Source organism: Acomys minous (genome assembly GCF_964271855.1).
Source record: "Acomys minous genome assembly, chromosome: 12".
NCBI lineage: Eukaryota > Metazoa > Chordata > Mammalia > Rodentia > Muridae > Acomys > Acomys minous.
The window spans coordinates 3,793,820-3,815,731 of NC_140493.1; the positions used below are offsets into that span (position 1 = coordinate 3,793,820).

The 21,912-nt window shown below is 54.6% G+C and overlaps 2 protein-coding genes across 6 annotated transcripts in view; both read right to left on the reverse strand.

The window, feature by feature from the left end:
- Positions 1 to 1,661: 1,661 nt before the first annotated feature.
- Positions 1,662 to 14,144, reverse strand: SMARCD1 (SWI/SNF related BAF chromatin remodeling complex subunit D1). Its single transcript, XM_084751491.1, has 13 exons — positions 12,706 to 14,144; positions 11,937 to 12,124; positions 11,571 to 11,613; positions 11,350 to 11,472; positions 10,697 to 10,819; positions 9,671 to 9,787; positions 8,493 to 8,594; positions 8,162 to 8,323; positions 7,976 to 8,073; positions 6,345 to 6,480; positions 4,837 to 4,959; positions 3,340 to 3,441; positions 1,662 to 3,243 (listed from the first exon to the last, which is right to left on the reverse strand). Exons 1-13 carry the CDS (start codon positions 12,880 to 12,882, stop codon positions 3,190 to 3,192), a joined length of 1,548 nt encoding a protein of 515 aa, XP_084607617.1. The 5' UTR covers positions 12,883 to 14,144; the 3' UTR covers positions 1,662 to 3,189.
- Positions 14,145 to 15,118: 974 nt separating this feature from the next.
- The window catches only part of ASIC1 (acid sensing ion channel subunit 1), a 29,764-nt gene continuing 22,970 nt past the window's right edge, over positions 15,119 to 21,912 (reverse strand). For 3 of the 5 annotated variants that reach the window (XM_084751479.1, XM_084751480.1, XM_084751477.1), the window contains 9 exons: positions 20,343 to 20,493; positions 19,592 to 19,719; positions 19,002 to 19,155; positions 18,533 to 18,589; positions 17,958 to 18,111; positions 17,416 to 17,507; positions 16,849 to 16,928; positions 16,660 to 16,764; positions 15,119 to 16,527 (listed from right to left, as the gene is read on the reverse strand). In XM_084751479.1, coding sequence (XP_084607605.1) covers positions 16,423 to 16,527; positions 16,660 to 16,764; positions 16,849 to 16,928; positions 17,416 to 17,507; positions 17,958 to 18,111; positions 18,533 to 18,589; positions 19,002 to 19,155; positions 19,592 to 19,719; positions 20,343 to 20,493 — 1,026 coding nt within the window. In that variant the 3' untranslated portion in view covers positions 15,119 to 16,422. The remainder of the gene's footprint in view (positions 16,528 to 16,659; positions 16,765 to 16,848; positions 16,929 to 17,415; positions 17,508 to 17,957; positions 18,112 to 18,532; positions 18,590 to 19,001; positions 19,156 to 19,591; positions 19,720 to 20,342; positions 20,494 to 21,912) is intronic. The other 2 variants (XM_084751481.1, XM_084751478.1) reach the window with 1 other exon arrangement.

Here is a 21,912-nt window from a genome sequence, read left to right on the forward strand (position 1 = left end):
CTGAAATGAGTGCCTTGTTTTCACCCAAATACTCCCATCTCTTTTTGCCCCTATGATCCTAGTAGGTGGTGTAGAGAGACAAAAGCACGTGACCATTTACACAGGAATGAGGGGGGTGGTCGCGGCAGGAAGTTGTCTGTACCACCAGAGCTGCTCCGAGAGCGAGCTGTACAGTGTCTGCTTGAAATGAGCGATTCAACAGCTACACGTTAGACACGCAACCGGCCTGGGTACAGACAGATGCCAGCTCAGTGCCTCGACGTCCGCGGTCTGGTCCCCTCCTTCCCCTCTCTGCTCTGAGAAGCCAGTCTGTTCTCAACTGGGAGCAGACTGACAATGCTGGCACATTCCCACCCCCCTACTCAATGGGGAAGAGTCTTTTTAATTTTTTGTAAGACAGGATCTATGTAGACCAGGCTGGCCTCAAACTCACAGAGATCCTCCTGCCTCTGCCTCCCTAGTGCTGGCATTAAAGGCGTGGGCTGCTATGCTGCACTAATGGGTAAGGGTTTTGGCTGTAACTTCAGGAGGAAACAGCCCCACCAGTGTCTCCACCAGCGCAGGAGGAAGCAGTGAGCCACCAGGTGGAAGCAGTGAGCCACCAGGTGGAAGCAGGCGGAAGTGCAGACATTTAATGCTTTCACCAAGGGGAATCCTGATTCCTGAGCGGGCTGTCTGATCCTCCAAACAAGGATAAAGCAAGCAGCCTAGCCACACTAGGTTTAAGGAGACTTCCACGGCTGTAATGGCACACAGCTGTAATCCCCACCTGGGGGCTGAGGCAGGTGGCTACTGAGCATAGGGTCCGCCTTGGTTACTTGGAGACTGCTATCACAATACAAGACAAAGAAAACCGTGGTATCTCAGGGCCCTAAGTAGAACCTTAAAAAGCATGACATCAGTAAGTTGGTGGTTTTGTACAGGAAACACTGGACATGCACCTTGGGGAGAACAGAGCCCAGTTTCATCGACCTAAAGAGGCCACAGATGCCAAGGACAGCTTGTTACAGCCAGCAAGTGACCTGGAGCTTTCAAGAACACAAGGGATATGTGCCGGGCGTGGTGGCGCATGCCTTTAGTCCCAGCACTTGAGAGGCAGAGGCAGGTGGATCCCTGTGAGTTCGAGGCCAGCCTGGTCTACAAAGTGAATCCAGGTCAGCCAAGGCTACACAGAGAAACCCTGTCTCAAAAAACCAAAACCAAAAAAAAAAAAAAAGACCAAGGGAGACAGCAGCAATGCCACTGTCTTGTCTGGTCCTGGTAGGCTGAGGTGGGAACAGCCATCCCAAGAGCACTGCTTGCTTAAGGCTGAAGTCACAAGCCTCTGAAGACAGTCCCAGAGGCCCCGGGGAAAAAGACTCATTCCCACAGAGGCTGGCACATAGCAAGTACTCAGTGAACACCTCTCCAACAAAGGGCACTGGGGAAGGAAGATGGCACTAACTATAGCAGTGACCGCACAGTCACCCCACAGACAGCAGGAGACCCGCAGCCACCCCACAGACAGCAGGAGACTCATAGCCATTCCACAGACAGCAGGAGACCCACAGGCCCCCCACAGACAGCAGGAGACCCACAGGTACCCGACAGACAGCAGGAGACACACAGCCACCCCACAGACAGCAGGAGACACACAGCCACCCCACAGACAGCACGGGACCTGCTCTTCAGAAGTCTTTTATTAAAACTGGGTGACATCAGTAAGGAGACAGTACAAAAAAAAGTTTGGTCCATGAAATAAAAACAAAAACAAAACACAATTCTGTTAATAAAACTAGCTATCAACAGGGACACTGTAGGAGTGCTCGGTCTCCTCCGCATGCTTCCGGCCAGGAGCCGGGCTGGGGCTCAGTTGCCCCAGGCTTGTCCAGTGTCACCGTGGGAGGGGAGGATACAGGACAGGGGAGACTGCTGTTCCCAGTAAGAACAGGCAGGAAGGGCAGGAGCACTGCTCGCAGGAGCCTGAGGTGGGGGTGGGGAAGCAGGGGCTTTGTCAGTTCTGTGGGTTCTGAGCCCATGCGCGGAATCCCCTGTGCCCAGCTGTCTCCCACCCTGCAGTGTTGTCTGCGAGCCAGGGACATGCTAACTCCGGTGATAAGACCTGGAACAATCAATCTGAGGCTCCCCTGGAAGATGCAAAACCATCTGTCCCATGGGGCCAAGATCACACATCCTGCTGCTACCTGAGGGGTCTGAAGCTTTGAGGGCGGGGTGGGGAGCACAAACCCATAGCAGACCTGACCTATTCTCCAGCCCTAGGCGCTTTTACTCCTCAGTGCCCTGGAAGCCACCAGTGCGTTTCAACTGGGCAGACCCGGGGCAGGAAGACAGGGATGGCCTAGGGCTTTACCCGTTTGATTTTAGGCCTGTTTCTCCATTTAAGGGAGGGGCAGGGTGGAGTGAATGAGCAAGCCACTCCTCTTAACAGCAGGAAGGGACAGTCTCTGCTGGGAATGACAGACAGCACCCCAGCTTCGGTCCCTGGGGCTCTGACAGGGAAAGGCAAGATCCCCTACCCCAATGCCACGGGTTAGGGCAGCTGTAAGGAAATCCTAACCAGGCAGCTACGGGAGTGTGTGGGAGGGAGCAACAGTTCAACACACACTCCAATACTGACATGGACCCCGCTAAGGGGTTAGACCACTGAGACAGCAGGTCAGTGCCGAGACAAGGACCAGCTGGGGCTCAATGAAGCCCAAGACCCTGGGCACCTTTAGTGCTGAGGGCAAGGTGTAAAGGACAATCAGCTCCCGCCTGTGGGGGGGGGAGGCAGGAAGTCAGGTCACCAGGAGTGCCCGAGGCCTGAGAGGGTCTCCTGCCAAGCGCAGGGTCAGTGTAGCTGGTCTCCCTGAAGACCACCTGACCTCAGGAGGCCGCAGCCACTCAGAGCACTGGTCCACTACGGTTCTCTAACACTATCTAGAGGTCCTCTGCAGACCTGGGATGAGATGGGGAGGTAGAGGCACATGGGAGCTTCGAGGGGAAGAGCTGGGGTGGGAGGCTGGGGTGGAGGAGAGGGTAACAGGTGCCTGTGAGACAGAAATGGGACACGCTCTTCATTGTGATGCTGTCCTGGAGCCAACAGCATCGCCTGGAATGCCCCACGCAAGACCAAGACAGGTACACTGAGGCAGGCAGCACAGCGCCCAAGGGAAAGGATTGGTGCAGCCAAGGCAGGGCCACAGGTGCCTATGTGTTTCGGATTCCTAGGGCTTGCTCTAACTCTTGCCGCCTCTGCTGCACCTGAAGAGAAAACAGCAACGACAGCTTGAGACATCAAACGCTGGCGCCTGCCTCGCGTCACTGTCACCGTCCTGGTGCTCCGGGCACGGCACCCACCTTGGAGTAGAAGTACCGACACACGGCCTCCTGAGCCCAAGGCTGGAAGTAGAAGTCGGCGCGGCGCTCCTCCTCCGGGTTCCCCACCACATCGGTCATGGTCTGCGTGAGAGGAGGAACGAACACGCCCCCCGCTTTGGCATCTGCTTGCAGCTGAACTGTATCCCCTGCCCACCCAGCCCCGCCAAGGATGCTGGAATGCTAGCGCCCCGGTGCCTGCGACCTGACATGGAAACAGGGTCTCTGCAGACGATCAAGTGAAGATGAGCTCAGTGGCCCCAATGCAGTGTAACTCGTGTCCCTTCTAAAGGAAGGAAATGTAGACAGAGACAGACACACAGACACAACATGAGGACACGGGAAGAACAGCAAGCCTAAGCTGCGGGGTGCCCGAGGAGCACAGGACCAACCCTGTGGATGCTTTCACCCTGGACTGCCAGTTTCCACCACTGGGGACAAATTCCCATTGTTCAAGCCACCCAGTTTGAGTCAGGTTTCTTCAAAAGCCCCAGCAAAGATGACACCCCAAGTTACCCTGGGCACCCATAAGTCACTCATGCCCAGGCCCTCTCTGGTGCACCAGTCACAGTAATAACAGCAAGGCAAGAACACAAGGCATCCTGCGCTTGGCAGGAGACCAGGCCTTGCGAGCTGTCCTCTCAGGCCTCGGGCACTCCTGGTGACCCGACTTCCTGCCTGCCCCCCGACAGGCGGGAGCTGACTGTCCTTTACCCCTTGTCCTCTAGCACTGAAGGCGCCCAGGGTCTTGGGCTTCCCTGAGCCCCAGCTGCAGGACCTTCAACTCCATTTTCCATGCTTCCCCAGCAAGTCTCCTTCGCCTGCTCCCCTTTATTACCAACCAGTCTGGCCATGGCTTGCTACGCTTTAGTCACACTAGCCTGCTTCATCCAAATGGAACCCATCTGAGGGAGAGCTGAGCCCAGACCTTCAGCTCCAGTCCCAACACTGGGAGCCCAGTGACTACCTAACCTAAGCCTAATCCCAACCCTCACCCTAACCTAACCCCAACACCTAACCCTGACCCCAACCCTAACCTAACCCTAACCCCAACCCCTAACTCTAACCCCCAGCCCTAACCCCAACCTCCAACTCCCAACCCCGAACCCTAACCCCAACCCCCAACCCTAACCCCAACCCCAACCCTAACCCCACCCTAACCCTAACTATGTGCCTGACAACTCTGCTTCTATTTTTCTTCCCAACTATAAAACAGAACCTGGCATGCACTTAAATAAAAAAAAAGCCAGGCATGGTGACACACGCCTTTAATCCCAGCACTTGGGAGGCAAAGGCATGCAAATTGCTGTTGAGTTCAAGGCCAGCCTGGTCTACAAAGCGACTCCAGGACAGCCAAGGCTACATAGAGAAACCCTGTCTCGAGAACACCCCCCCCCAAAAAAAGTGAGGTCCCTCAACTCTTGAAGCAGCTGTAGAGACAGAGCAGTCCTGGCCCTTGGCCTTTCTCAGGCTCTTTACCTTGAGGTCCCGGCACTGGGACTGGAGCCAATCATTGATGAAACCCTGAGGGTCTCGGGCAAAGCTCAGCATGAACTCTCGCTGGGTCTTCAGCTGGTTGATAGTTTCTATTGTCTCGTGGATCTGGTAGGAAGAAGGATGCTCTATTTCAACCCTAGGAAACTCTAGGTTGAAGGCAGAGCCAGGCTGGCATTGCCACAACTTCCCCCACCCCCAGTGCGGGGCCTGCGCCCAGAGTCCACTGGGTCAAAGCTCCTACAACTCTCGACGTGACATCATTTCTCTATGCCAGGACAGGGAAGCGCCCTTCCAGCCTCTTCAACAGGCGCAAACTGTAAGCAGCTGATCACCGCAGTCCAGAGTCCATCTGCCACGCTCCAACAAACCCACGCGCCTTCTTGGCACCTCAAAAAACCTGAAGTGAAATCTCCAAACTAAACTGGTTACCCTTCCCTGACCTCTCCTCCTCCTCTCAACCTTAGACTGCTCCCCACCCAGGCCAGGCCTCCACTCAGCCCCACCCAAACAGGGGCCACATTCTGTAGCTTCACTGTTCCTGTGGGAGCCTTTGGTTTAGAACCTTGCTAGTTCTCACACAGAGCTGCCCTGCCTCAACTCCCCCAGGCCTCCTGTACCTCAGCTGCGCAAGCTCTCCCCAGATCTAAGCTTCACGACCAGGCCGCTTCCTCCCTGAATGTCCTCCCCCTGGCACCGCGCGCTACACTCAACATGCCAGAGCACTTTGTATTTCTTGCGCTTTTGCTGGTTTTGAGGTAATCTGCAATCCTGGCTGGCCGGGGACTCACTGAGCACGCAGGAGTGGCTCTCACCCTGTGGTGGGTCTCCTGCTGCTGCCTCCAAGTGCCAGGGTTACAGGCGTGAGCGACCACAGCTCTGCTCCTTTCTTGGAATACACTAGGCCCATTCTCCTTTCTGGGTTTCTCCACACCTTGTTCCATCTCTCTGGATTGTCCTCTGCCATCCATACCCCAGAGGGACTTGGGCAGTGCTTCTCTCCATCTGTCAACTTCCACTTCAACATTTCGTTGAGGTGCCTGCTCCCCCAGGAAAGTCCCTATGCTATCTCCGGTGTTTACAAAGCACCGTGGCTTTGCCTGCAGGGGCTACGCTCATGTTACCACTGTTGCCTGTTACGTGCTGGGTACGAGCTGAAGTCTTTAAAAACAGGGTCTCACTTCATGCGCAGAGCAACTGTACTACAGTAGGTGCTACAGTCCTCATGTCAGAGACCAGAAGCTGAGCTCAATGGTCCTGAGAGGTCCTGCCCGAACTGGCCACAGTGGCTCCTATCTGCAACCCCAGCACTGTTGAACATGACGTAGGAGAATCATCCTGCGTTTGAGCCCCGCCTAGCCTACAAGGGATTAACTCAAAACGCTGAGAACAGAATCAAGGCAGAATCAACATGCATGTACGTGAGACTGCCTCCAGTCAGCAAGAGGTGAGTGGAGAAGAAGAGCTGTGCCTGAGGGGGACAGAGACCCCACCTTGTTGTCTAGAGCAGCAATCTCCTGCTGGCTGGCAGTGGACAGCAGGAAAGAATTCATCTGGGTCTTCAAAGTGTCATCCACTTCCACATCGATGTCGTAGCAAGCCGTCTTCTTCTGGTCATTGGGGTCAACACTAGGGAGAAAGGAGCAGAGTCAGAAAGATGGTCCAGGGCTGAGGGAAAAGAGATGCCAGTGCGAAGGGCACAACAGAGATGCTCTACCTCCTCCTCCTGAGAGCTGTATGGAGTCTGTATCTCCAAATGTCTGTACTTTACATAGGTGTAATTTGTGATCTATGAATTGTAACTCACTAAACTTGGTTTTCATTATCTTTACTCTGCGTGTGTGTGCGCACGCGCATGTCTGAGAGGACATCTGTGGAGTCAGCTCTCCCATTCCATCCCATGGGTTCCAGGGACATCACGCCAGGCAGCCAGTGCCTTTAACCTGTTGAGCCATCTTGTGGGTCTGAGTTTGGTTTTCAGAAAGTCATAAAATTCAAATAGGACCAAAGGCATTTGTGAGAAGTTTAAGAACAGGACGGGCTGGAGAGATGGCTCAGGGGTTAAGAGCACCCCAGGGGACCCAGGTTCAATTCCCAGCACCCACATGGCAGCTCCTGTCTATAACTCCAAGATCTGACACTCTTACAGAGACATACATGCAGCAAAACACCAATGCACATGAAATAAAAATAAGTAAGTTGGACTGGAGAGATGGCTCAGAGGTTAAGAGCACTGACTGCTCTTCCAAAGGTCCTCAGTTCAATTCCAAGCAACCACATGGTGGCTAACAACCATCTACAATGTGATCTGGTGCCCTCTTCTGGAGTGCAGTTGTATATGCAGGCAAAACACTGTATACATAATAAATAAATAAATAAATATTAAAAAAAAAATAAGTAAGTTAAGAAAGAGAACAGGAATCCAAGCTGGGTATTTAGTGCCAGCAGAGGCAGAGGCAGGTGGATCTCTGTGAGTCTGAGGGCAGCATGGTCTATAGAGCGAGGCCAGCTCAGCCAGGGCTACACAGAGAAACCATGTCCAAAAACAAAAACAAAAACAAAAACAAAAAACAGGAAGAACAGCATTGCGGCTTCTGTGGCCACGATATCCAGGCTGTACAGCTAGCTGACTACAGGGTGAAGGTTTAGGGACTGAGGACACCCAGGCCTTTACACTATAACAGGGAAACAGGAGAAGGCAAGAAGCCAGCGCCTGATGGTGGGGCACGGGGCTGTACGGGGTTCCTGGCTCTCTATCTTCCACATGAAGAAAAAACATAGTCAGAGTTGGAGTCTTATTGGAAGCCCCATCTTTCTTAAAAAAGATGGCTGCTGACTCCTCTCATAGTGACAAGCTGGGAACCAGGTCCCCAAGGGGCATCGGAGCCTACTGTGACTGACATTCCAGCACCAGCCAGGAGAAGAGCATGCAACCACACCAGACACCATTAACCTCCAGGGCATACACTGTGCAAAGGTTAACAAAACAGCAGGCAAGCCACAGGTCCGTCTCACTCTCACTTTTGATATAACAATGAGCTTAGGAACTTCAACTCAATACAGCCACCGCACCCTGCCAGCCGCCTGGCAGCGCGACAAGTGGCTCCAGCACACACAGCCTCACCTGATGACGTGGTTAATGATGATGGGTTCTGGTGGCATAAGCAAGGCATGGAGCCGCTGAGGGATCTCTGAAAACTTCATCCGCTGAGATTCAAAGATCTGAGAGAGACACACAGAGAGCAAAGCGGCTACAGATTGGCACTTTTGTGCCACTAGACCCTCCAAACAGAGCGTGCCCTTTACGTACCTGCTGGAGGTACTTGTCACAGATAACAAACTCTCGCTCGTGTGGGTCCTGGAGCTTATGTGTTTTAATATACTGCCACAGTGCCTGGATGATCACTGGACGTGTCTGGGTATGGATGCCCAAGAGCCGAGCCAGGCGAGGGTCTAATTTAAACTGGGGCGGCTGTGAAGAACCAAGAGTGTAGGTGAAGCTGTGAAGTGGCTTCCACATGCTTCGGGGTGCTTAGTATGGCAGCACGTTCACGCTCACAAACATTAGTGAGCCTGAGCAGCAGTTACTGAAGACCTCATGGGATGTGGCCATGAGCGGGACCCTTCACGCCTGCAAATACCTGGTAATCGAGCATCAGCAGGACCGTGCACCGCACGTTCACGTCGCCTGGCCGCTTCACCTGGAAGCCGTCGGTCTCCTGGGTCGTGGCGGTCCTGTGCCACTACAGAGAGGAAGATGTCAGGGGGTGCTCCTCCAGGGGAGGATGTTGAGGAGCAATGACTCAACACTCCACGTGGAGCGCTGGGGCTACTGGGAAAGAGCAACAGCACGAGGCGTCTCTAAAAACGCATCCGGCCTCAGAATTATCCCCTGTATAAAGCAGAACCTTTCAGCTCTTAACTGTTTGGGCTGACTGAATGTAAAATGGCTCGTGTTCTAGTGGAGGCTACGGCAGCTTCGGCTCACTGCGGGCGGCCCTGACTGTCACCTGGACTAGCATTTCCCTCCAACACCCACGAGGACAGGTGTGCCCAGCCCTCCGATAGAGAGAGCAGTGCTCCCTGGGAGGAGGAAGTAGCCCAGTGAGGCCAGTGTGTAACGGAGCTGAAGCCTGTGCTCCGACCTGTCTGACTCAAGGCCACAGTCCTCCACTGCTATAAAATCAAATGTCGTCACAGCCCCTGCTGGCTTCATGACTTCCTTCCCCTTAGGGGCCTGAGACCTTCCCATGTCTCCTACTGGTTGAGGTTAAGGGGCTGCAGCTACAGTGGTAAAGAAAGGGCAGGTTAAGTTCACATGGAGCACTGGCCTGTTCTGGGTTTATGTCCCAAACACTGTTGCTAACACAGTCTTCAAAACATTGTGCAACCACGTGCTGCAAAGTACTTCTGGTGATTTCATCTATAAATCTAAAGGAAGGTCCAGGCTAACCTACGCCAACACTAGTATTCTATTGGTCATCCCGCTAACTACAGCGACTGCTACCGGGAAAGTAAAACGTGAGTCACAACTACAGCCCACCAATACTTATAAGCAAGATGCAGAGAAGCTGGAAGTGTAAGGGGCTCCATCAGAAGGTTCTCTGCGGGCACGAGTCAGGAGATTGCAAGAGCTCTTGGGTCCCAACTAAGTGCAGCTAGCGCCACCTAGAGGTCAATGTGCAAGCTGCAAAGGTGGAATCCCACACCTGGGCGAATCCTCTATTTTATGCCTCCCTCTTTCCCCAAATGTTCAGGTCTGGCTCCCAAGCCCATCATCCCCCAACGCGGCTGAAGCCTGAGAGGCAGAACTACTCACTTCTACCAGATGGTTGTCTGGCCCGTAGAGGTCTTTGTCCAGTTCAATCACCAAGGACTTAAAAAAGGAAGAGAACTTTCTCTTTTGCTTGGTGGCATCATATTTGGACAAGGCTGACTAGAAAACAGATGGGGAGGTGTCGTGTTAGACAAGGCCAGAAACAAGTCCCCAAGACAAAGTTCCTTAAAAAGGGATTGCTAACTCCAATGGGGGAAAAGTCCTGGGAAATATCTTCAGACTCCGGCAAGGAGGTCACTAAGTCAGTGGCGGCTGCAGCACTCCTGTAAGGACAGGCTCTCTACTGCCCACTGGGCAAAGGAGCAAGTTAGGCCAACCATTAACATAACAAAGCACCCTGAAACAAAGAAAAGCTTGACTGACTAGGGAAATAAATCACAGGCAAAAAGCTGTGAAACAAAAACTGGCTTTATCTGGACAGAACAGCATGGCCAGCAAACAGACTGGACCTATGCGGAGGCGGCTCTAGCTCTCCTGCACACAGCTCAAAATAGTGCCAGAGTGCAAAGGAAAGAGTGAAAACGAGCCTAACAGGTACTGAGTGGAAAATTTGGGGGGCTCTTACTGGTCTGATGTTTCCCTTGGAGCAACAAAGACCCAAGCCTTTGGCGGACCACCATACTTAAACTGTGGTACCTCCAACGAAAGCTGGGAAGACAGAAATAACCTCAACGACCTAAAAGGGGACACAGGGCCTCACGTGCTAAGCACAGATGGGCAGTGGGGATGAGGACCACTGAGAAAAGCTGCTTACTCCCAAGGCCAGCACCACTAGGGCAAAGCAAACAACAAATGGGACCCCAGGACAATGCATACTGGGAAGCTGTGGGAACAGATACAAAGGACCATTGTCTCAGTGTGCAGGGGACTTGGAGCCCACCCCCCCCCTTTCCGGAAGCTCCCAGCAGGAGCTGGGAGCACCAGTCAGGTTTCCTGCTGACCAGACAGCTCTGTTTGGTCCCAGCAACTCCCACCCTGGGCACCAACCACAGTGGACCTTAGACTCACGTCCTCCAGGAGCCGTCCTTCAACCCGAAGCTCCCAGGAGGCCACCGTCCCTTCCCCATCCTCGGCATCCGATTTAGCCGGATTGAAAGTGTTAGAAATGAAAATTCGCAGCTTCCGTTTTTGCTGAGGAAGGTAGAAACGGGGTTGACAGTGGGGCTCCAGTAGTCTGACGTAACTAACAGGCTGGCTTACTATAGGTGGGTAAAGCCTCCACTAGGCCGAGTATGGGTCCTGAGCCTGAGTGTAAGGAAATACCCAGGGGGTACCAGGTAGACAAAACCATGCAAAGTAGCAGGTTCCCAAGGTAGCAAGCAGTTACAGCAAAAACCCGGGTAGGGTGTATTTCTGGAGCAAGAGGCGTCGCAAGTTCCCCGCCCCTTTCCCTGCCAGCTGTTCAACTCTTACGCTCCTAATGTGATTCCTGGTTTGTAGGCGGAAGGGAAAGATGCAATTTAAAAGCTGAGGAGAGCCGTGCTGCGCCTTTGATTTTTCATCCTAAACCTGGTGACGGTTTCAGGGTCCCCTCCCTTGACCCTCTGCCTGGTACTTTCCTGTGGTGACGGTTTCTGGGTCCCCTCCCTTGACCCTCTGCCTGGTACTTTCCTGTGGTGATGGTTTCTGGGTCCCCTCCCTTTGACCCTTTCCTGTGTTACCTTGATGGGCCGTTTCAAGGCCTCCTGGATATCTAGCCGTTTCCTCATAATAGTCTGGTCCAGTTTCCTCTCAAAAGCCAGGAGATCCATATAGGCCTGTGATTCTGGCACCAATTCCCGAATCTGAGGAAGAGAAAGATGTGCTTGGGCGCTAGAGCTGACCACCCACCTCTCGTTCTCCAAGTCACTGCACCTTCAAGACCTCTCTAGTCTGCACTCACCCTCTGAGGTAGGATTTTGTCAGCCATCTTCTTTTTCTTTGCACTGTTCAAAATAAATACTATTATCAGGTTGGGGGTAGGAACTAGTCAGAACATGAGCTGAGCTGCCAACACCTTCGTTTATACTACAGCTAAGGCTGCAAAAATGACTCTCCATTTCCAGACTCTGCCGGGACCATCAGCAGCTCCATCTCCACCCCATCACGGGGCCTGAAAGCCTTGCCGAGGGTGAGTTCCCGTAGCACCATTTGGTGACTGACTTAGCACCACCACTCACTTCCTGGGTCAGCGCCCCCAGTGCCTGCACCCTCACGGGGGTGCTTCCTCCCATTACCTCCTTTCCTTTACCCCCAAGAGCCATCTTACTTGTGATTTCGGTTTTGGACTGCCTGCTGCTGGACCTGCTGGATCTGTTGAGGCGCAGGTCTCTTGCGGGACTGGTCCACTCCTGACTGGGCCAGGCCAGGGCGGACTGAAGGGTTCCCCCCATAGCCAGGAGGTCCCATAGAAGGTCCCTGAGGTGTCATTCGGCTGCCTGGCAGCATACCTGGTCTCTACAGAAGGGAGAGGACCCAAAGATGTCATACTTTTCCTCGCTTGCCCCACCGAGAAAGGCAAAGTGTTGGAAGCCTGGGTTTTAAGAATGGAACAGAGAAAAACAAGCCAGGCTTCTGCGGTAACCGGACCTTCTTCAGGCCTAGCACTGACTTCGTAGAACGTAGTTTAGCAGCTAGATTGTACTCGAATTCTCTGGTCTAACCTGGATCCGACTCAGACATCTCTAGTCCTACGTTTACTAGCTGCGGTCTCGTCTGAAGCTGACCTCAATTTGTAGCTGTAACTTAGGTGTTCCTCTGGACCCTGGGGCTGCCCACTCCCCTCCGCCTTCCATGCCCATCCCAGGGCCCGCTTCGCCCACCCCGGTTCCACACTCACTCCTCACACGGAAACAATGCCGCGGGGAGCAGGTAAGGATGCTGACCTCCTCCCCCCTCCCCTCTCCCCGCACCTCCACCCAGGACCCGAGCCCCTCCCAGGGGATCCGTCCCTCCCACTTTCTCCCTCACACTTGTCAGTCCTCCGCCCTCGCTCGGCCCCGCCCCCGGCCGCGCGCCCCTCCTCCTGCCCCACTCACCGGATAGGCCGCCCCGGGCATCGGGGAGCGGTACAGCCCTTGACCCGGCGCCGGGCCCATTCGCACGGGAGGCCCGGGAGTTCCGCCTGGACCCAGAGCAGCCGCCACGCCCGCTCCGCCTGAGGCTCCGGCGCCGCCGCTCGGAGCCACAGACTGGAAACCCGCCCGGGCCGCCATCTTCCCGGAGCCGCCGCTGCAGCTGCACAAAGAACCGGAACCGGAACTCCCCCCGCCTCCCGCGCGCCCCCCGAGCGCCTGGGCTGTTTGTGGGCCCGGCCCGCCGGCGGGCACGGGCGGCTCGGGGCAGCGAGACTACGGGCTAGAGGGGGCGGCTAGCGGAACAGGCGTGCTGACCACTCCCTCCCGCCTTGCCGGTCCTGGAGGGAGCACCATAGAGAGGTGATGTGCGGATAAAGAGGTGCCAGGAGCGGGCGCCCCCAGGCGGTTGGAGGACGACAGGACCTTGGAAAGAGACCAGCCCACCCCGCAGGCTGGCGTGCCCGCTTCACCCGGCACGGGGCCTTCACCTCTCCAAAGCGTTCTAGTCGCTTTTCGTCCTCCTAATGCTCCGGGTGCTAAAGAGGGAGACGTACCGTTTATTCGTTTTACAAACGGAAAAGGAGAACCCAAAGGAGGTAAATGTCTTTTGCAAAAGACAAATTAGCAAATTAAAAGAAAAGCCATCCTGGATTTCGGTCTCCTGGCTGTTGGCCCGGGTCTCCTTTCACAGGTAATGGCTCAGTAGCTCCCCGGTGCGGGAACTTAAACCCTTCATCTCAGACCTTTAACTTCAGATTTTAATGAATTTTTTTTAAAAACACGGAATCTTCTCCAAAGAGTCCTGGAAATGTGTTGCCTTAGGTTACTTTGCTCTTCCACTGCCGGGTGATTCAAACCATTCCTAAGCCTGTCCTTCTCCAGGAGGATCAGTGTTTACGTGATCAAATATGTAAGCTCTCAGGCAGCCCAGCCTTGCCTGAAACTCACTGTGTAATGGAAGACAGCTGCTTCCGCGTGTTGGGATTACAGGTATAACCACCACACCAGGCTACCCCGCTGGTTTCCTGGCCCTCAAGGCAAACTGCATTCTAATACTAACACCTCTCGGGTTTTCAACAAAGCAGCACAAAAGTAAGCTGTCGGTAGTGCACGCCTTTAATCCCAGCACTCAGGAGGCAGAGGCAGGCGGATCTCTGCGAGTTCAAGGCCAGCCTGGTCTACTGGGTGAGTCCAGGACAGCCAGGGCTACAGGGAGAAATTGTCTCGAAAAACCAAACCAACCAAACAAACAAATCAAAACAAGGGCTGGAGAGATGGCTCAGCTGTTAAGAACACTGACTACACTTCCAGAGGTCCTGAGTTCAGTTCCCAGCAACCACATGGTGGCTCAAAACCATCTGTAATCAGATCTGGCGCCCCCTGCTGGCCGGCAGGCATACATGTAGGCAGAATACAGTATACAAACACAATAAATAAATCTTAAAAAAAAAAAATCAAAACAAAACAAAAACCCAAGACCGAGCTGGGTGTTGGTGGTGCACACCTTTTAATCCCAGCACTTGAGAGGCAGGCGAATCTAGGCAGGCAGATCTCTGAGTTCAAGGTCAGCCTGGTCTACAAAGTGAGTTCAGAGAAACCCTGTCTCCAAAAACAAACAAAAAACAACCCAACACTGAAGAGATGGTTGAAACCCAGTTTATTAGACCAGAGGCATGCGTCACCCAGAGCCCCTCCTGCTGTCCCCCCACCCCACCCCCAGCCAGTGCACACTTCTTGGCTTTGCCCCTGGTTCCTTCTGGGGAGTTCTGATCCCTGAAGAACTCTTGGGAACCAAGACTCTATAGCCTTACTCTCTGGCTCCAGGCCAACGCACACGGGTGATCTGCCCACAAGTCCTGTTTTGGGATTAGAGGCCAGGAGGCAGTGGGGACAGAGAAGGCTTGGGAAGGGGTTGCGGCTCTGGCCTGGGAAGAGTGCCTAGTCTGGGTGGGGAGACCCTCTACCTCAACCTGTGGCCCCTTAAGGTAGGGACACACAGCAGCAGAACTTTCAAACCCCACCCTGCCCTCCCCCGGGCATCAACGTGAGGAAGGGGCACTGGGCAGCCAGAGGAGAGAAAGGTCACTAAATGAGGGCTGCAGCTTCTGGCTGTGGGTACCCAGTGCCCCAGCTGCAAGAGCGAGTCAGCAGTCACCAGCTCCCCTGTCTCTAAGACTCTTGGCTTAGCATCCAGTAGACCTCCCTTCCTGGGCCGCCACCCCCTCTACAATCTCTTCCCTTGGGGAGGCCACAGTCAGCCAGGCAAAGGGCACTGGGGTAGGTGGAGCAAGGAAGAGGGTATGTTAAGGCTGTGGGGAGGGCAGAGGGCGCCCCGATTGTGGGGGCAAAGGGCGAGGCCAGAAAGAGGCAGAGCTTGTGATTCACAGCTTCCTTTATGTCGCCACCGAGACAGTGCGAAGGTTACAATGCGCGTGTCGTCTCCTTGTGCTTCTCAAAGGGATGTTGTACACAGTACAGACACCAGGGGAAAGTCCAACTCTTTATACAGGCAAAGGCATTCAGAGACGGGAGGGGGAGGGGGAGAGGTGGGGAAGGGGGAGTAAGGGGAGAAACAGAAGGGAGAACTTGGGGCGGGAGGGAGGATGATTCTCAAGAGACAAGAGGGGGCAGGGTGGAGACAGACAGGGTTCGAGAAAGTTATGTACAGAGATATAGCAATATAGAGTCTGTATCATATAGAAATAGAAAATGCAGATGAGGTTGCCGAGAAGCAGATGAAGCTGGGGAAGAGGGCTTGGGAGAGTTCCATAAGAAAATTTATGGATGTGGCCCTCCGCAGCGGCCTCCGAGAGAGAGAGAGAGAGAGAGAGAGAGAGAGAGAGAGAGAGAGAGAGAGGGAGAGAGAGGGAGAAAGAGAGAGAAGCCCGTGAGGTCGGGTGCCCGCGCCCCTCTCCCCGAGCTGGAAGCTCACCAGTAGGTTTTTTGTTTGTTTGTTTGTTTTGTTTTTTAAACTGGGATGTAATGGAGGGTGCCTCTTGGGATGTCTCTCCGGCAGCTCTGGGGGTGGAGGTGACTTACAGGTATTGGGATGTGGCCTACAGCACCAGGGCCACATGGGGTCTCCATCTCAACTTCTTCAGGAGATCCCCTGTCCCCTAAAGATTCCATATGCTTGAGGGAGCAAACTGGGCGTTTAGTTCTTACCTGGAGACTTGGGCTCGTGGGGAGTGACCGGGCTGAGAGAGACTCTTAAGGCTAGGGAAGCCCCGCACTAGCCCCCTCCCTTACATACATTCTCTGGTTTGGGGCCAAACTTCAGACCCTAGAGATCCCTCCACCCCTCACTAGGAGGGGACTTTGGTGACCAACGACGGCAGCGGAATGTAGGCAGGACACTCAGATGACAGACAGACAGCCGGACGGAATTCAGGCTTGGAGCTAGGGGAGGCAGCATGGAGCAGCCTGAGGTCCTGGCCGGATCTCTCTCTCTCTCTCTCTCTCCTCTCTCTCTTTATATTAGTTTAATTCGTTAAAATAAAAAGATGGGATAGAGACTGGGAGAGAACTCTATGGTCAAGACTCCTTTCTCACCACAGACGAGAGGAAATCACTGCCCGGGAATGCAGTAGCGTCCCCAGGGTAGGGGGGGGCAGCTGGTGGCCCCTTGCTCTCCTAGCCTTCCCCACCTAGGCCTTTGGTACAGTGGCCTGCGGGGGCTTAGCAGGTAAAGTCCTCAAACGTGCCTCGAGCAGGATGGTGAGGTAGGATGTTGGCAGCGTATGTCATCCCGGCAGGGTGTCCCCGGAGGCTCTCGCAGGGGTTCTAGCGGAGAAACATAAGACAGGAGTGGGTTACAGTGAGGGCTGCAGGTAAAAAGGTGGCGTGGAGACGGAGTTGGTGCGAGGCTGTGGGGAGAGGGCAGGCCGGAGGATGCCCCCTGCCTTGCTCCCTCACGTGTCTTTTGACGTCATCCAGGCTGAGAGCCACGCCCTTATCTGCGCTGCTCCTCTTGGCCTCCTTCTGGCACTTCCCTCGTCTACAGAGCCGGTGCTTAATGACCTGGGAGAGGGCGGCGCACGGTGGGTGGACTGGAACCCCCAATCCGAAGTGGCCCCACCCAGCCCTCCCCCCTTACCTCCTTACCTCGTAGGCATAGTCAAAGAGTTCCAGCACCGTGAGGATGCTGGCCCCAATGAACAAGCCCATCTGGCCTCCGATGTCACCTGCGGGGGGGGGGGGTAGAGGTGGGGGTCAGGTCTGAGAGGTTAATGGGCTCAGGACACTGAGGGCCTAGGGGCGATGGGGCTCAATAGCACTCATGTTTGCAGACACTGGTGCCCGATACAGAAAGAGCAGATAACCAGACTCTGGCAGGATTTTTATTCTCTCTGCTTTTCTGCATTTTCCTCCTTTCCCTGAAGGAGCAGTTATCATTCAGGAAAAATGAATTCTTTACAAAGCGCATTGCTTTCTTAGTTACCTGGACCACTTTCAAGGAAGTGTGAGACAGTTTCTGCCTCTAACCTTCAACCTCTTCTCCGACACCTGTCTTTTTCCACTCACTTTGTCCTAAGAGAAGGTCCAGTCCTTTTCCTACACTTTCTGCCACACAAGGGAGCTCAGGGAAAGGCCCGCGGGGGACTGGACTGAAGGAGAGCGCCCAGCACTGGGCAGGAGGGAGACACGTCATGTGGGCATCCACGAGCTCACCCAAGAGCCCTGCAATCTCATAGGCCTTTTTCTGCTCGATGGTCTCATAGTTGAGGACTTCAAAGAAAATGTCCAGCACCAGAATGTTCTCCCTGCACAGGGGCGAGAGGAGGAGAGCTAGGTTCAAGTCCTATGTCTGCTGGGCAGCTGATCTTAGTATGTTAGGCTCTCTGAGGCTGGCCTCACAGTCCTAGATGAGACAGTGACGGTGAGGCCTGCCTTCTAGGGGTGCTGTGAGGATGAAATGGCCTGGCATGGTATGGAAAGACACTTGGCATGCTGGCGAGTGGGAGGCGATCCCAGTCACAGCAACGAAGATGGAGCGAGAAGATAAAGCGAGGAGGGAGGAGGAGAGTGCTGGCGTTAACTTATTCCAGACTGATCTCCCCACTCACATCCCACACTCCTTGGTCGCCTCTTGGACCTCCTGAGAGTTACCTCGACTTCTTCCGTGCCTGTGAGACTCGCGGTGAAGTCCTCCAGTGCCCTCCGCAGCCCTTGCGCAAGGGTCCCACCCTGCGCCTGCGCGGTGGAGTGCTTACCCTATGTACTGTTCAGATTTGTTGAACTTCTTGGCTAGGTACTTGGCGGAGGCTTTGCTGGGGATCTTGACCATGGACAGCTCCTTGCCGTAGCGGGTCAGGTTGCAGGGCATTTCACACACGCAGTACTCCTGGTCTTTCTCCACTAGGAAGTCTGTGCCCGAGCGAGAGGCACTAGTTGAGCGGTGCCCTTTCTGCCAGCGCCTTCCCAACATGGACACGCTGGTCCTGCCCAGAGAATCCCTCGGATCCTCTCTTTTGCCCGCCCTGCTGCTACCCTTAGCTCATGCTCAGCCAGCCTCCCCATAGGTATATTTAATTTTACATGTCCTTCCCTCAGGGTTCTCAAGGGCCAACCATCTGAGGCTGAAAGAGGGTGAAGGCCCCTCCCAAGAGACCCTTGTGCCTCTCCACAGGAGCCTTGGAGGTGCAACATTTAGAGGCAGATGTGGGTGGAGGAGCAGCCGAGTGCAAGAGTCCACTCGGCCTTGACCTCAGTCAGTCCCCTGTACATGTGGAAGGTCGAGTGTGTTTTCTTCCCTCCCCCGTGACTGTCCCAGGTCGGAGACGCTCACCCAGGGCAGGATCTGCACACTCCTTGTACTGCTCTGGAGTGCAGTATGGGGCATCCCCTGCAAAGAAGAGGCGACGGTAGGGACAGGGAGAGATTAGAGGGGTCTTGTGAGGGCATGGCGCTGTGTAAGGAGGAAGCTGGGAGGTGGGACAGCAGGACTGGACAGCCCTGGTGCCCTGGAAGTGGCCTCCTCTCACAGCCCGCTCTTTTTAGGCCCTTCCGCCCCCCCTCCCTGTAGACATAGGGAGGGACCGAGAGACAAGAACCAGAAAGGTAAGGACTGAAGTGATCAGGGGCAGGATTATGAAGGCCAATACAGAGACAGGGCATAGGCGAGGGGCACCGTAGCCTGAGATAGCCCAGGGCCTGGGCTCCTGGGGGCTGACCTGGCATGTGCACCATGCGGCATAGGCGAGGGGCACCGTAGCCTGAGATAGCCCAGGGCCGGGCCTGGGCTCCCGGGGGCTGACCTGGCATGTGCACCATGCGGCAGTTGCAGTTCTCCACCAGGTAACGCGTCTCGCAGTCAATCCGGCAGGCGGTGATGCTGTAGGAGTCGAAGAAATCCGAGTCCATGGTAACAGCATTGCAGGTGCCCCAGGGCGAGGGCAGGTAGATGAGCTGCTGGGAGAGCCGGGGAGCTGGGGGAGCGTGGGGACCTTTCCCCAACTCAAGATACAGAACTGGGGAGTCTCAGCCCTGCACCCCCAAAGGGCTTAGAGTTTGCCCTCCTGTTCTTTTTTGTTTTTTAAGATTTATTTATTTATTTATTTATTATGTATACAGTGCTCCGCCTGCATGTACACCTGCAGGCCAGAAGAGGGCGCCATATCTCATTACAGATGGTTGTGAGCCACCATGTGGTTGTTGGGAATTGAACTCATGACCTCTGGAAGAACAGGCTCTTAACTGCTAAACCATCTCTCCAGCCCCTGCCCTCCAGCTCTCGGTTGAGGTCCTCGTCCTTGTGTAATGAGCTCTTTGCCCACGGAGCCACCTTCCCAGCCCCCAGAACCCCATCTTTTCAACACCCAGAAGTAGCCTTCTACAGTCCCCTCACCCTCTGCTCCTGGCAAGACACAAAAGTCTGGAAGCCTGGGGCCACGCCGAAGCCCAGCTGGTCAATGAACGGAGGCTCGTCCTGACTGTGGATCTGCACTTTGATGCCCGCTTCGAAGGACGTCTCGTCTGTAAAGAGAAAGGCATGCGAGTTGGGAGGACTTATGAGGCCCTTAATCATCTTCAGAGGCCGGGGCAGCACACGCCCCCTGGTAATAATGTTCACAGCGTCTGCCAGGGACTTGGTGAGGAGGCGCCGGGGTCCCAGCACACCTCCAGCCTCCGGCCTCAGCAGCTCCGCGGTGCTCCAATGACCTCTGCATCCTTCACACCTCTCTTACCTGATGCCTGCAATGTATCTGGATGTTTCAGATTATTTCTCCAGAGTGTCACTGCCCCAGCCACTCTCCATTCCTCCTCATCCCTCTCTCCCCATCGCTCTCTCTCTCTGCCCCTACATCCCCTGAGACCAGACAGGCAGGCAGCCCAAGAAGAGAGGGAGTTATTTATAGAGTAAGCGGCGGCCACTGATGGAAGAGGAGGGCTGGTTACCTTGGAGAGTAACTGAACCAGGAAGGAGGAGCCAGGGAACTGAGAGTGTGGAAGTCACACAGGGGCAAAGGCAGACATGGTGAGATCTTGGGAAAAGGGACGGAATCTGAGTCTGGGCCTCAGGGCCACGCAGTGGACCCCTAGGTGAGTCTGGGGCCAGAGGGGGCCCAGGGAAGGGGCTCCTGAGCGGGGTGACGTACCAGTCTCTCCCCACACGGGCAGGTATTCATCTTGCTGGATGTCCAGCATGATCTCCAGGCCGTTGCCGGTTCCGCCTTTCATGGTCTTCAGCCGCGGCCGGCCATCTTGGCCCGAGTTGAACGTGTAACACTTCCCGTACCTGGTGAAGACCTGGCGGAGGGTGGAGGAGAGAGAGCGTGAGAGTCCTGCCAGCCAGGATGGCGGAACCACAAGAGACCAGACACAGGCAGACAGGGGAGTACTGAGCCCTCTCCTTGCCTCTGACACCAGCAGTGGCTTGGTCCCTTTGTGACTGTCACTCTTGCGGGTGGGGTGGGGGGGGTTCTGTGCTCCTTCTGCCTAGAAGTGATAACAATTCCTCACTATGACCAGCTGTATTGGCCCCTCCTTACCGGCTTCTTAATCCTGCACACAGCTCCCCAAATAGTCCCTTTGTTAAAGCCTTTGCAACTGAACTACCAAGGGACCACCTTTTTCTTGCTAAGACCCTAACATGTACACCTCTGCCATCATGATCCTATAACTGCCAAATCTCTGAGGCCTTCTGAAATAGATCTTTATATCACAGCTTTAGGAGTTCACCCCTGAATCAGAAATCCACACCTAAGCCCCTCAAAGCTAAGCCGTTTCAGCTTCCGCCCTCTATCAGCACCTCACACCCACCATTATCACTAGAACCTGAAAGTAGACTCGGTTGCAGTGCCAAGAGACACACTTGCTCAAGCATGTCACCTCTTCTCCCTGGACTGAATCTTAAGGCAGGGCATTTTGGGGTGCTCATAGAGTTCTGGGGGCCTCAAAGCAGATACTTTCCTTGTTAGACGATCCTGTATCTCCTGTCCTCCTGAGACCCAGTGGACAAAACTACCAGGTGAGACTGAGGTGACACCCATGTGTTCCTACATGGTAGGGCATGGAGGGCCAGGCATCTACAATCTGCACGGGCCAGAGGGGCATCAGGCCAGACAGGACTACAGGCCGAGCTGGGGCATGGTGGGATGGCAGGTGGCTCCTTATCTAGAGAGTCCCAACACCTCTGGGTGTGGAAACCAATGAGGAAAGGTGACATTTTCCGACGACAGCTTCCTCCAGGAAGAAAGTCCTGGCCACTTAATCAGAGATTGGACCACGGCTTTGATTTAGAGGCTTCCCAACTTCATAGACAGACAAATGGATCTCTCTCTCTCACACACACACACACACACACTCTCACAACTCACACACACTCTCGTGCACTCACACACTCACTCATGCACTCACACCCAAGCTCACACATACTCATTTATGCACTCACACCCACACACACATTTTCACACTTGTGCACTCACACCCACACACACTCACATACATACACACACACACACACACACACACACACACACACACACACACACAGAGCTCGTAAGGCATGGACTCCCATAGGGAAGAGCACAGGAGACAAAGATCTGCTGACCACAGGAGACAAAGCTGTGAGATCTGCTGACCAGGTATTGGGGTGAAGGTGGGGGGGGGTGTCCGCTCCATCCATGACCCCCTTCTGCACCGCTAGAGACTAGGTGCCTCCCCGCA

Bases quoted from the DNA above. Each gene is read 5' to 3' on its own strand.
- SMARCD1 (XM_084751491.1), bottom strand. From the start codon at position 12,882: ATGGCGGCCCGGGCGGGTTTCCAGTCTGTGGCTCCGAGCGGCGGCGCC. The intron at 12,125-12,705 runs GTGAGTGGGGCA...TCCCTTCTGTAG, and splicing joins TGCCCGGGGCGGCCTATCCG to AGACCAGGTATGCTGCCAGG. The intron at 9,788-10,696 runs GTGAGTCTAAGG...TCTGTTTTCTAG, and splicing joins AAGGACGGCTCCTGGAGGAC to TCAGCCTTGTCCAAATATGA.